The sequence below is a fragment of the Apiospora aurea genome, assembly GCF_038362705.1.
Source record: "Apiospora aurea strain CBS 24483 chromosome Unknown utg000001l_segment0_segment0, whole genome shotgun sequence".
In the NCBI taxonomy this organism is placed as follows: Eukaryota; Fungi; Ascomycota; class Sordariomycetes; order Amphisphaeriales; family Apiosporaceae; genus Apiospora; species Apiospora aurea.
In genome coordinates this window covers 6739387-6753561 of record NW_027117388.1, presented here as the reverse complement: position 1 = coordinate 6753561, position 14175 = coordinate 6739387, and the positions used below count along the sequence as shown (strand labels likewise).

The 14175-nt window shown below is 56.1% G+C and overlaps 3 protein-coding genes across 3 annotated transcripts; 1 reads left to right on the top strand and 2 right to left on the bottom strand.

Moving 5' to 3' along the window:
* Window positions 1-440: 440 nt before the first annotated feature.
* Window positions 441-2702, top strand: PG986_002049 (uncharacterized protein; the record flags this gene model as incomplete). Its single annotated transcript, XM_066838271.1, has 4 exons — window positions 441-476; window positions 543-884; window positions 960-1126; window positions 1184-2702. 4 exons carry the CDS (start codon window positions 441-443, stop codon window positions 2700-2702), a joined length of 2064 nt encoding a protein of 687 aa, XP_066707164.1.
* Window positions 2703-3521: 819 nt separating this feature from the next.
* PG986_002048 (uncharacterized protein) lies at window positions 3522-6311 on the bottom strand (the record flags this gene model as incomplete). Its single annotated transcript, XM_066838270.1, has 1 exon — window positions 3522-6311. One exon carries the CDS (start codon window positions 6309-6311, stop codon window positions 3522-3524), a length of 2790 nt encoding a protein of 929 aa, XP_066707163.1.
* Window positions 6312-9387: 3076 nt separating this feature from the next.
* On the bottom strand, window positions 9388-12668 carry PG986_002047 (fungal-specific transcription factor domain-containing protein; the record flags this gene model as incomplete). Its single annotated transcript, XM_066838269.1, has 4 exons — window positions 9388-11019; window positions 11080-11591; window positions 11780-12045; window positions 12310-12668. The coding sequence occupies 4 exons, from the start codon at window positions 12666-12668 to the stop codon at window positions 9388-9390; spliced, it is 2769 nt and encodes a 922-aa protein (XP_066707162.1).
* Between the last annotated feature and the right edge of the window lie 1507 nt (window positions 12669-14175).

The following is a 14175-nucleotide window of genomic DNA, read 5'->3' as shown; positions in this document are numbered from 1 at the left end:
GGCACGTCCTGCTTCCCTATCGTGAAGAGTGGTTTGGTCTGCAATAGACAGTTGCTACAGCGGGTTGTTGCTTGCTCTCTCAATAAATTTTTGGTTATCGATAAGCGCAGACATGCCGCATTTTACAGGGGCCTGCTTTAGCTATCCAGCGCTAAGAATGCACTGTTGCTCCACTGTAGTTCCCTACCCGCTCCATTGGCTCGCCCAAGACAAGACATCCATACTCGAACACATCCAAGCTTCTTGGTATCGCAATTGCTAAATCCAGAGCCCTTTGCGAACCATGGGAATAGGCTTGAAAAGAATGCAGCTCTATCAATTCCATCCATAATATTGCATACCAGCACATCAAAACAGCTGGTGTCAATTACCCCTGGACTCAAAGGTTCCAATGGTCGGGGGCTGACACGAACGCCCCTGTTCCTCAACTGCGACTCGACATGGGCCGACTGGGGCCACTGACTTCCCAGGCGCTGGTATTTACATCCTTTCCCCGATACCCAACCAACTGTCTTGCTTCCACATACTAACAACCATTGCAGGGCCGCTCGCCATATGATGACGTCGTCATGGGAACCGGCGAGGCGGACCCTCGCGAGCCGCCCCGGCAGTATGATGAAAAGGGCCGCGTCGTCAACCCGGAGACCAAGTCCGTCATCAAGAGCATGATCCGCGCCCACAACGAGGTCATGCACGTCATCGGCGTCGCGGAGCCCGACGACCCCTCTGCTTCCGGGTTCGCCGAAACCAAGGACACGGCGTCCTCGCTGGTGCAGGACCAGCTCGAGTACGAGAACAGTGTAGCGCAAGCGCTGATCCCCGCGGGCCGCCTGCTGGCAGACATAGGCACATGGGCCCTCGAGGGTGTACGGCAAAGGTCTCTCGTAAGTCTGCCTACTGCAACGGCTCTGTATGCCGTCGAGTAATGGAGGGCAAAGTTGGCTGACTCAGCATCTCAGGTCTACAAACCGTACTGCCACACCGAGTTCACTCGGCTATGGCAATTCGAGTTGAGCCGCCGGACCAACTCACAGATGACATTGGTCGGTCTACAAGCCTACTTGCCTGCGAGAGCCTTGGAGTATTATTTCAAATACGAAGCTGCATTCGTACGGAGTAAACCATGGTAAGCTGCGCATCCCTGAACTTTGCATCACATACCCAGATGCTAATCCTCTCGCAGGCTGGTCAGCGGTCTCGTGTGGTGCAACTTCCATCTCGAGATATTTAATATACTTCAGAGACTCGATCTCATACCATCGTCTACGTGGCTACCCAGCCCCATGTTCTTCGTCCCCTTCAGCAGCGCATCCCCCTTTGTTGCCCCGCCCCGTATGGAAACTATTAACGCCTCCTCTGTCACGGCCTGGGCGGGCCAACTCGCGGTCAATCTGGCCCCCTATGCCGGTTACTACCTAATGAAGCGACTTATTTCCAGGCTTGACTTGGGCACCACCATGTTTCGTCTCCTTCCTCGTCCGCACAACAATGGTTTCCTGCTCCGGGCTTCTGACCTGCGGGCCCCGCCGCCACGACCGCCTCAGGAGAGCCACAACCCCCATATCCCCGAATCCCCGACCCTGGGGGCGGCTGACCGTGAGATCCGCCATGTGCGGAACCCGTCTCAAGATGCTGCCACGCTCCAGGCTCTCGAAGGAGACAACAACACCGCCGCCGCCGCCGCTACCGCTACCGCTACCGCCGAGCAAGGCATAGCGGTAGGCGCGCTACGTCGGCACAGCACCTTCTCCAACCGCGGAGCCAATGCGAATTCCGCCAATGGCACTGCCACTGCCACTGGCGGCGGCGGCGGCGGTTCCGGTGAGCAAGACTACGGCACGGACGAGGAAGACACCGACATGATCAATCCGACCCTCATCAGCTTCGACGTCGACACGAGCGAGACCACGGAGCCGCCCGCGGGCGTCTGGTCCGCCGAGCTGCGGCCCAGCTACAGCAACAACGGCGGCGGCCAACCGAGCGGCGGCGGCGCCGCCAACCACGACAACCGCTCGTCCTGGGCCTCGTCCGGCAGCGCCAGCCTCGACAAGAAGTTCTACATGGTGACCCCGCTCACCCTGCTCCCTACCACACTAGCCGCCGATAACCTCTGCCGCTTTCTCGTCAACGTCGCCTGCTCCCCCATCGAAGCCCTGATCCTGCGCGCCATGGCGCGCGGCTTCGTCCAAACCGGCCGCGCCCTCCCCCAACTCTCCCTCTTCTCCTCCTCCTCCGCCGCCACCGCCACGACTGCCGCCGCCGGTATGGACCAGCTGCTACTCCCCCTAAACCTGCACGACTTCTGGTCCTTCCGCCGCACCGGCAGCGCCCTCGCCCTCAACTTCCTGCAGCTCCTCGTCAGCGCCGAGATCTGGACCTTCATGACGGTCGTCTCGCAGTCCTTCCACGTCAGCGAAGAGGTCTGGCGCGAGATGCGCGAGGAAGAGGAGGCCGAAGAGGCCGAGGAAGAAGAGGCCGCCGCCGCCGAGCGCGAGCGCGCGCGCCAGCGGGACAACGAGCGCGAGCGGGAACGGGAGCTGGAGTTTCAGCGCATGGTGGACCGCGAGGCCCGCGAGATGCGCGAGGCGCTGGCGCGGCGCACGGCGGAGAGGAGGGCTGTCGCAGCGGCGGCAGATGAAGAGGAGCGGATGCCGAGAAGGAATGGAGTGGAGGAGCAGGAGCAGGAGCCCCCGGCAATATAAGGGGATGATGGGGTGAAGCTGCTGGCCATGGGGACTCTCATGAACTGCGTGTTTTTGTAAGATTACTCCTTAGTAGGCAGCGGGGTTTAAGGACTTGGCTGATAGAGATCAGTCATGTGGTCCGTTAGGGAGAGGAAATACCAAACTTTCGCGATAGTAATGTTACTCATCATCCCCCCTTTTCGGGTGCTCGCTTCAATGATATCACATCGAGTTGTCACGTCTCTCCTCAGTCCCCTTTCGTCCGTCATAGGAAACAAGTTCAAATAAAATTTACAATGGCACGTGCTGGTACACCAGCAGAAGCTTTTTACAATAGATGTCATAATCACTAGTCGGATGTGGATTCAATAGTATGATGATATATGATTTAGAACATTTTCTGTGATTCATGCTGAATCTGCAAAGATGGGGTATTTGATGACTGAGCACACAAGGGAAAAAGGAGAGGACACAAGGTCGATCCTCTACAATAGCAGTAGAAAGAAGCAATTCTTCGTACTCGCGAAGGAACCGATGACAGACGGTGTGGTAAAAAGATGAGGAACAAAAACAAGACAAGTAAAAAACAACAAAAAAGATGATTGCAGGTTATACTGCCGTGAACCCCGGTTGAACACCAGCCAATGCCTGTTTCCATAGGGACCTTAAAAAAACCAACCAGCCCTTTTTCGCTTTCCCTTTTGCTCCGAATCAATACTCCATGATCGTGATGCTATAGTAAAGCGGGGGGTATAATTCGTTTCCGCATGCCCATAGATGTGTTCCTTCGCCAGAGTCCAGTTTACTCCAATTGATGAGATCGTTGCCGTGTGCCCTTTATTGCCCCGGCTTCCTGTATACTCGCTTCGTTCCTCCGACTTTGCCCAATTCGCCGAATTTCCCCTTTCTCTCATGAGAGTCCGCAGAGGTCAGATTCCGCTGATCGCCACTAGCTGAGCGGACCTTGCTCGTCACGTCCTCGACCCAAGCCCGGCTCTCGTCGCTCAGCCTGTCGGCCTTCTTGGGCTTGGGCCCGGACAGACCCAGGACGCTGTTGTCCGCCTCCGTCGAGGAGACGGAGCGGCCCGACGCGCCGGATTCCGGTGTCGCAGCATCCTTGGTCATGGCCGACATCGGGGTCTGGGGCTGCAACGTCTTCGCAGACGGCCTGGTCTCGCCGACCAGACTCTTTCTAGTCTTCCGAACGGCGAGGGGCGTCATGGGCGAATCGTGAGCAGTGCCCGGCCTGCTAGGCGGGCTTGACCCGAGTGTCCGGCCAGACGGCGTAGGTACGTCCTTGACCTCGACCTTTCCTTCACCCTGGGACCGCCGGCCGTGGTGGATGGCGTATTCCTTCAGGTACTCGCCCAAGTCAGCCCACCCGCCGCCGACACGAACCATGACGCGCTCGCCGCTCTCTCCGACACTACGGATGAGCAGCTTCATGGGCGCTTCGCCAGAGGATCGCGAGAGGAAGTAGGTCTGCGCATCCCGGCTGTTCCTGGATCGATGCCGAGACTCCTTGGCGGGTGCCAACAAGAACGAGGGAGTGCCTGCACGAGATGACATGGACATGGTAGATCTGGTGGACATAGCGGAATTGCTGCGTCGGTTGGCGGGTTCCGAAAGCTTCAGCTTGGCTCGGCCCGGCAGATTGAGATCGGGTGGGTTGAGCTCGACCGTGGCCTCCCTTCGCGTGAACCGAATCTTATTCGGCAGCGACTTGAGGACTCCACGGATCTGCCGGTGTAAGTCCGACTCGTTGCTCGGTATTGAGTAGCCGGGTGTAGAGTATCCAGGAGTGTACATCTGGCTGTGATCAAAGGAAGACTCCATATCGTAAACACCAGACTCCAGAGGACTCTTAGGAGGGGTGACATTATCAGGCGAGAGATCGCGCTGCTCTGGGTAACTCATCGAATTAGAACGGGGGTTATACCGCAGAGCGGGAGAGCCGGGAGGGCTCAGCGCGTCGCTCAATGACTCATCCGGATCAGCCAGGCGCCCGAATTCGTAGGAGCGGTTAGAATTCATTGACTCTTGGCTAATCTTCCTAGGCGCAAATCTGGCCGGAGGCAGCTCGAGCTCGTCCTCCTCGTCTTCTTCGATGACTGATTCTAAATAAGAAAATTCGGTTTCAGGATCCGGGACTCCCATGCGCGCAATGTGTGCCGGCGGCGCAAGCTGCTGGGTTGCTTGAGAGCTGGAAGCATATGATTCATCCCCCTCGTGCATCAGGGATGATTCCAGAGGGTCTGAGGCTTCGGTTTTTGAGATGATTGGGAGTGACCTGGTTGCGATTCCGTAACCGTCATCCGTCCCATCGTAATCAAGCGTGGCACCTTCCGTCAAGTCGTCTTGGTCCAAATAAAGCTCTTGCTGTCCATCAGCTGAGGCAACGCGCCTGCTCGCGCTGTCGTCGGGGCTATCGGGGCTGTTCGCTTCGCTGGCGAACAGCGATTGGTCAAACGGCGCAGGAGGCGACGAATCGTCAATGCTGCCAAAAGCCGGGTCGTGATCCAGCACCGGGCTCGATAATTGGATACGGATCTCTGGTTGCGGGGTTTCCGGGAGGTGAAGCTTAAGCTGCTCAGCAGCTTGCTTCGAGGAGAGACCCCATTCGCCTTCTTGTACCCGCCTTTCCGCTGTGATCGCCCATTCGGCATACTCTTTTTCAACAGCCTCTAAACGATCAAGCCATTCATCGGGCAGTGTATCTTCGCTGCCTTCCAAGGTGTCCAACATGAAATCCATGTCGCGACCCGGGCTGGCAACCTTCTTTTGCAGAACCTGGTTCATGACTTCGTAGTCTTTGCGCGGCAATGGCAAGCGTTTTCTGGCGGCGGGAGTGCCACTCGGGCCATCTTCAAGAGATGGTGACCCTGCGACCTCTATTGCGTTCCAGCCGGCTTCTATCGCAACCTCGGCTTCCGAGATCAGCGAAAGAACAATTGGCACTTTGCGCAAGACTACGAGTCGAACACCCCAAATATTTAATAGTCTTGATAGCCTTGCGAGGTTGGGCAGGGCTTGGACCGTGATAGCGGTTATCACGGCCGACAAGTCCTCCATCTTGGCGAAAGCCATGGTAGACGTGACGGAAAGACCGGCATCTGAGAATGGCGTGCCGGGCCGCGATAAGGGCATAACATGGTTGTGTAGGACATGCATTTTAATTTCTTCGATATCCAAGGCCGCCAATTCGCGTTGTATAGTCTCGGTCCTGCCCTCGTATGCAGTTACGTCCTCGGCTGGCAAGCTTCCCAGGTAGTCCGGCTCTGGGTGGTCCGCAGACTGTTGCGATTGACCGTCATCGGAGGATTCGAAAGGGTCCGATACCTTCCTTCTCTTAGAAGGAGGCATCTCGAAGCCGGCCGAGGGAGAGTGAGTTGGCCAAGGCCAAGAGGAAAGCTCGTCCATCCAGTCATGAATCTTCCTCGAGGCCAGGGCGGTCCTCATGGTAAAGGACTGTTCTGCAGGCGTCGCATTATCCAGGCAGGCCTTCAGGGGGCCCTCGGGGGCGCGTAGCGCCTCGACTGCTGACATTGGCGATAGGCGTGCGAGTAGGTTGTCGCTCATGCGGTGTCGAGTTGGAGATCGCGACGAGGAACGAAGAGGGCGGCGCATGGCACCGCGCCCACCGGGGGGGCGGAGTAGCCATGGTAGTGGTCGCCCGGTGTTCGGACATTGTTGGTATCTGTGTGTTAGTCGCGTGTTGTATTTTTCTGGTTTTAATCGCACGTGGGAATGAGACATGGCCAGTCCCAAATCGGTCCGCCGGAGATGAATGGGGGGGGAGAGTTGGAAATGAGAGGAGATCAACTGCAATTGCCCATCATGATGTGATTCTGGGGAACATGCGCCGGGAGCTGATTGAACGTCGTTTGCCCTTTCTCGTTTCCCCCCGGTTTTGCGTGCGACCCGCCTGTCCCTTCCCCAAGTATGGAGCACCCTTTTGCGCGCGCGCGGGATGCCGGTGCTTGATGGATGCCGTGACACACAGACTTTAGTCAGGTACGCTGGGCTGCAGCTTCCAGGTGCGTCATCTGGATCGTGGCCAGACCAAAAAGTGAATAAGTCGGTGTGGTGCGCAACCCGGCCGCGTGCAGCAAGCGGAAGGTCAAGTACAGTAGCTTTGCAAGGCTGGAGGAGCCAAGGGGGGGGTTGGTTTGCGTTACGTCAGGTATCGTCGACCCCGTTCGGTTTGAGGATGTGCGACTGGTGTCAGGTCGCGGGGAACTGCTGGTGCTGGTGGAGGAGGTTGGCCCAAGCAGAAGGGCAGAGACCAATTTTTTGTTCTTTTTATCAATGCTCAAGAGAATGTGAGGGAGAGGAATAAAAAGAGGATCAAGGAAAGTAATGAATGGGCTGGGCTATGCGTATGCAGGTCGTCGCCCTGTTGAGCCAAGGCAAGGCGGGAAGTGCGCGAGCGAGCGAATGGATGCGCAGGACGGGAGAAGGATTGGTCAGTTGGGTGGTCTCCAAGATGGAGGACACACGTCAACTCGGTGCTGGTGCTGGTGCTGGGTAGCGGTGTATGCAAGGGTAATGCAAGATTATGACTGGTAATGACGGATGTGCTGCTGCCCAGTTGCATTGGATTGGAAGGAAAACGAGCGCGGGAGGCGGGAGGCTGGTTGACGCAAAACGCAAAGCCGTCGTTGCTGGCGCGAAGCAGAGATCGGAATCGTGCAATGAGAGCCGGGGAATTAGATGGAACTTCCTCCACTGTGCTGCGTGTGCTGCGCGTGCTGCGTGTTGAGCATGAATTGGCAAGATCGTGGGCTGGCGACGGGCCCGATCCGGTCGTTTCTCTTCTGCTCACTTGAAGCTGCGCGTTCTCGATCTCCCACGTCCGACGGCGCTACATGCATGCAAAGAATCGGAGGGGCAGAAAAAGAATAAGAGGTATAGAGAAACAAAGACGGGGAGGGAGAAGCAGATTGGTTGGAGGTTTGAGGACTACCAACCTAGTGACGGACTGACGGACTGACTGACTGACTGACTGCCCTGCCACTGCCACATGCCACCCATGCCACCCATGCCACCAATGCCCGCAATCCCCTTATGCGCAAATTGGCAGAGGCTTTGGCAGTCGTCGAATACCGGCCTGGGCAGGGATGGACGGGGCCAGGCAATCCAGCTCCCGTCAATATGAAGCGCGCCCTCAGCAACGCGTGGAGTCGCCTTCCAAATTAACTGCGCGAACAAAAACCCATCGGGTCCAACCCGGGCCTAGCGGGGCGGTTCTGCTTGCCTCTGCTCGCCATACGCGCCCTGCTTGACCCTGCATCAAGCAGATCATCAAGTGTCGTTTCTCGTATTGTTTCATCAGATAAAGTCCTCGTCGCATCGAGAGACCGACAGAAAGAGAGAACCGCCTGCCTCTTTGGTCCGCAACATCGATGCATCAAGTGTCATATAGCAAAACGACTACCAACAACAGACAGACGCCGAACGATGTTGACCTGCTGTCTCGTCCGACGGACTACTGACGCCTGGCCCTCCTAAGCTCCGGTTGCCCAGCAAACGGTTCCAGGGATCCCCGCCAGGAGCCAGTCCAGATGGAGCTCCCAATCTCGGGTCACTCAGATGGAAATATAAACCCGAGGGAGACCATTGAAGGGGTGGCTGACGACCCTCATTTTTTCTGGAGTTCGTCACAGAAAACTCGGGACGGGAGATCCCACGATAACGAGGCGTTCGCTAGATTCGGGTTAGATGCCTCTAGTCTCCGAGACAGAAAAGAAACGAAAATGCAACTCTGAGCAGCTTGCACTACCTATGTCTTCAGAGATGAAAATTTTGTGTCCGAGAACCCATTTCTGTAGTAACGTGCCTTGCACTAATACCAAGCAGAATTCATACTGTAGGTTGGCTGGGTATCAAAGTTGCCCCGTCTTTGCCTCGCCAACAAGTGTACGTCGGAAAGCTATTATAGTATAGGACTAGTAGAGCTAGCTTCGAGATGACCGTTCGTGGAATATCAATTCCGTATCGAGTTGGAGGTGCAATACCCAGGGCGGAATGGTCAGTAAGTAAAATGACTGGCTAGTGATGCGATGGCTGGCTAGTGGGCGATAGTATTTTTACCCAACTATGGCTATAGACACACAAGACAGAACGCGCGCGTAAACAACATGTGATATCTATAGTAGCCCAGATATATCCGTTCACGTAACCTTATTTCGATGCCGGGTTGGAGCTGGGAAGGCTCCCCCATGGAATGTGTCACTAGTCACGTCGGAATAGATGAGGACACCCTCATATATTTCCTCTATCTACCAACAGCCATGCCTGATCCTCCATCCATACATACTTTGCAACTATATATCATAGTAAAGTAGCAGTAAGTAGTAGTAACTTCTTATATCGTCATAAATCCCAACAGGGTATATATAAAAACAACGTCCTCATGAGTCATAAGATGAAACCTCAGATACGCCCCCGTGGTCCCCAAAAGACAGACTTTTGTCAGATGGCTTGAAAACAACAAGAAAAAAAAAGACAGAAAGATCCCAAGCCAGAAACCCAGACGCCCCGATACCTCCTGGTGGACCGAGATGATGCCCTAACAAGTTCATCCCTTGCCTGGAAAGCACAATGCCATCCGTAGAAACGCCAGTTCCAACCCTGTCGTATTACCCCCCCTCGAAGACGAAATATTCAAGTATGTATTCGAAGCAGAACATCCCATGAGTCATTACACCTTTACTCCGTCACCCAAGACATTGAGGAACGGATCCGCCGCGCCACCGTCAGCAGCCGTGCCAGTGGGTCCCTTGGCGCCGCCCACGTTCTCGCCGGGGAAATGCAGCCACTGGTCGAAGTCAATGTTGGTGCCCGTGAGCGCGTTCCAGTCGAACTCGTCCTGGTCATTGTCGACAAAGTCCATCTCGACGTCGAGCATGGGCGGCTGGCACGCGTCGCTGCCGTTCGACGACCCGCTCGATGCGCTGGGCGTGAAGCCGTCCTTGTTGGTGTCGGGCGGCGAGTTGCCCGCGATGCCGGCCGCTGCGGCGCCCATCAGCTCGGCCGGCGGCACGTAGACGGTGCTGGGGTTCATGAGCGCCGCCTCGGGCTGCGTCATGTACGGTAGGTTCTCCGGCGGCGGCGTTGCCATCTCCTCGGCGACCACCACGGCGGTCGGCGCCCGAAAGAATGCCGCATTGTTCTTGGCGTTGTTGGCGGCGTTGGCAGCGTTAGCGGCATTGGCGGTGGTCGCTGCCGCGGCGGCTTGCTGCGAAGCCTGCAGGTCAATGGCAGCCTTGCGGAGGGCCGCGTCAAGGAAGGCGACGGCATAGTCGGCAGCTGCATAGCTGTCGCGTAGCTTCACCATCACTTTCATGCACTGGAGGAAGCCCTGAACAGCCTTGTCACGGGCCTGGGCAACATTGTTCTTCATCTCCAAGAGGTGGATAATCATCGCGGGGAGGATGACAGTAACACCTGTTGTAGGAAGGAACTTCTCCAGTTTGAGTTGATGAAGCTCATTCACCATCCGGGTGATGTGGGATGCCGAATCTCGGACCTTCATTCTCGACATCTCCTGCGCTTGCCTCGATGTGGTCGGCACATGTAGGGGCGAAGAGTGCAGGAACTGGGGCCGGTGTAGGGCCGAGATTGTAGTATAGTAAACCATGTGAAGCAAGTTACGCTGAACCGCGATGGTCTTGTGGCCGTCCCTAAGATCCAGCTGCGTCAATGGCCTATATTGACAGCACGCGGGAAGCGCCTGGACCCAAGCCATAAGGGAGATATCAACCTCGTTGACGAGCTCGATGTTGTCCAACTGCTTCTTAGGGTGAAGCATCATGGTGCTGTTCGTCGTGTTTTCCGGCCTCGACTTGTCCCGCACAAGCACAGAGTATTGCGCTTTGAGCATCTGGCTGATGCATAAGCACAACTTTGCCTTGGCGACACACATGGACGCAAGCTCTTGCTGCATCAGAACGTCGCGAACCAGGGTGCAGTCATGGTTCACGACCTGGATCTCGTCTGCCAGGGGCCCGATCTCGAAGTCGCCCTCATCCAGCATGGGCACGTCGTAGTCTTCGTCCTTTATCCTGGTCGGCCTGCGCATACCCAGAGCGATTAAGCGATCGCGCATAAAGCACGACCACCAGATGCGCTTCCATAACTTTTGCTTACGGAGCGACATATTCGTGTTGGCCGGGTTGCGGTGAAGTCCGATCGTATGCGCGAGCGATATAGCCACGCCCATCCAATGCCAGGTATCCTTCTGGTCGTCGGGCGTCTCGTACCAATACGTCATGAGAAGCAACGCCTGTACGAGTATAAGGCGGTCACTCTCGTAGTCAAAATCGTACAAAAGCTAATGCATGTCGGTCAGCTTATACCCCTCGCATAGAGATATGCGCATGCGATGACTTACCCTTGTTTTCTGGAAGAAGGCCTTGCGCGCAGCCTTCCGGCTGGAGTAGCCGGCCTCCTTCAGGTACTTGACGTCCACATACGCCGTACTGGCAAACATGACGGCGTGGTACAAGAACAAGCTGATCTGTCCATAGAGTCCATCTGTCGAGTTGATGGCAGCGAGGAAGTCATGCAGCTCCATGAGCGGCATGTATGGATGTACATATTCGACGTAGGCCCGAAGAAGCGCATTCTGGAGGGAGGGCGTGGGCAACGTCAGCGCCCCCTTCAAGTGCAGATAGTTTACATCCTCGGGGGCGATCTTGGAGGGCAGTGGCCGGATAAAGCCAGGTAGCTGAGAAGATGCATCAGGTTCCTCGAGGGTGTTCAAAAACTGGGCAGTTTTCGCATTGCTGAAGCCGGCAGTAGCATCAGACCAGAGATTCGGGAATCCAGGTCCGTTGTTGGTAGACTGCTGAAGCTGGGCTAGCAGCAACACCGGGTCTGTCCTCGCATCCGACTGCTGTTGATCTGTTGCACATGAAAGTCCGGTGTCAGCGCTGTAGGATATGAGGTATCATATCATGGAACGGAACGAATAGACGGGAAAAAAAGGCCCGCGGGGCTCGTCAGGGGCCAAGGCCAAATCTGGCATCCAGCTCCGACTTGCGAAGCATGTGAAAGTCCGCGGGGTGACACGAAGGGGATCAGCGACTTACAGATTAGATTGGGAACGTGACCGTCCAAGCCGCCGCCATCCGGGAAGCTAGTTGCGCATGTGGACTGAGCCACCTGCTGACTGATGGCTGCATTTGCCGCCGCCGCCGCCTCCGCAGGGGTAACATTGACTGTTGAGGCCGCGAGTGACACCTCGCTCTGTCGACGGACATCAGGGGCCGGACTGATGTTGACAGGGCTCGTCGTTGTCGGCCTCTGTGCCTCGGCAATTTTCTGCTGACCGGGGGTGTGTCCAGCGGCTGAAGTGCTTGCGTCGAATAAGTTCTTTCTGTAACACCAAAACGACCAGGGGTTAGCAGCTATACGCAATTGAGCCCCTCCAATCGAGGAGGTTTGGAGATAATTTGGAGATCATTTGACCAGCAACAAAAAAAAAAAAACACAAAGATCGCTGCCAATTGAAATGACGCAATTTACGACCATTGTCGATCTCGTGGAATCAGCCGCATAGCGTATGCGGTATGTGTGTGGTAAGAACCGAATATACGGCAATTGTGGAAAATCGACTCACTTTCGCCGGCGGCTTTCTTGGACCACGCATTCCACGTTGTCCCATCTGCAATTGCCGCAGGGAGCGCCCTCGACCACGTCACAACGGACCTTGCGAGCCCGGCAGGACACGCAGGCGCGGGCAGCCCGCCGTTTCGTGACCTTGGTCGAGCCACTGGGCTCCGATGTAGAGGCCGAGCGCTTCTTCGAGGGCGTGAGACCTGCCGAATCCTTCTCTTCCGGGTTCTGGGTCGCTGTTGTCGTCGGGCTCGGAGGTTCCTGGGTCTGCGGCTCTGGCGAACGGGTAGCAGCAGCAGCAGCGCCTGCCTCGGCTTCCGCCTCAGGACCAGGCAGGGCAACAGCCTCGTTCTCTGCAGCCATTGTGGTGTTTGAGCAAGAAATGCAACAAGGGTCTTCGTTCTTGTATTTGCCAATTATCTTTGCGTATGACAAAGCAAATGCACCAAAAAGGTGAATCCAAATCCAAGCGGTGAGGTGTATCCCACTTATTCCAATGGCATCCGGCGTAGATTGAGTTGCCAGTCAGTTTGAGGACGCATTAGTCGAGGCTGTTTCTCCCACACTATGTACTGTACGGGGTTCTTGGGGCGGGAGCGTGTTGACGATGGGAATGTAAGTCGTAAGCGGCGAAGGACCGGTCGTAGGGAAACCTGCTCTAGTTTGCACCTTGGGTTTGCTCTGGTGTCCAAAGTATCCAAGTAGTAAAGGGCCTAGCCAGCGCGGTGGTAAGTACAGCAGTGGTTGGGGAAGGAAGCGGTGTTCGGCTTCGACGACGTCAGGACAGCCCTCAGGAATTGTTTGGGTTGGAATGGAATTTAGAAGTCGAGACGGAGGCACCGGAGCGCGGACTGGTGGGGAGCGAGTTGGATAATATAATCCCAAGGGGCCATCCCCATATTCATGATCCCCACGCGACAGGTAGCAGTATCGCTTGGGATGTAAGGTAGTACATGGCCGATGTAGCAGCGATGGATCTATTCGAGGCCTGCCTTCCCATGTCTGAATCAATGTACAGTAATGGCTACGTACTGGACCGCACCGCTGCAAAGGCCGGGTGTGGGCGGATCCATGGATAGCTACTCGTTCGCGTATGTATCGTGGGAGGTATTGCCAGTATTGCTGTACGTACAATTACATACCTGCTTCCACCTAGGTCGAGTACGGGCCAGTACGGGCCAGTACGGGCCAGTACGGGCCACTCACACCCAGTCAACCCCCTTGGCCCTTGGCGGCGGAGCCCGCTTATTTACGGAGCCCATAGTAGTAGCAGCATGGAGGCTCCTAGTTCAGACGTCCTGGGCTCTCACATGCTCACAATTATTATTATTATTTTAAAAAAAGGCCACATCAGATCTCTTCCCTTGTGACCCTGTGGGCGTAATCAATGACAAGCCCGGCCAGACGGCCAGCCAGTAGCAAGGCCTTGCTGCGCCGGACTGGTTCGCAGGTATATTGTGCTGGGCGGCAGTCTTTGCTGGGGGGGTGTGTGTGTGTGTGTGTGTGTGTGACGACGTGTGCCTACCTACATACCTTAGGTACCCCCCTGCAACTCAACCCGCAACTCAGCCTCCCCTTTTGGGTCTTCTTGTCCAATGCTCCGCGTCGAGGTGGAAACTTTGGACCAATTCAATGGGACTCTACCTGCATGCATGCAGTAATAATTGGAAAAGCGATCCCGCCTTCTGTTTCCGAGAGCTTCTGTCCTTGCCAGAATTTCGAAAGAGGCCAAGAACGCAGAGATAAGTCCGCTGGGGCCTCCGCAATAGGTTCTGCGGAGTGGCCAATCACGACGCCACGCTAGCTGGGACGCTGTCGAACACCATGTACTTACTGACCATGCGACTTCGCTCAAGGCGGCTAAGCGGAT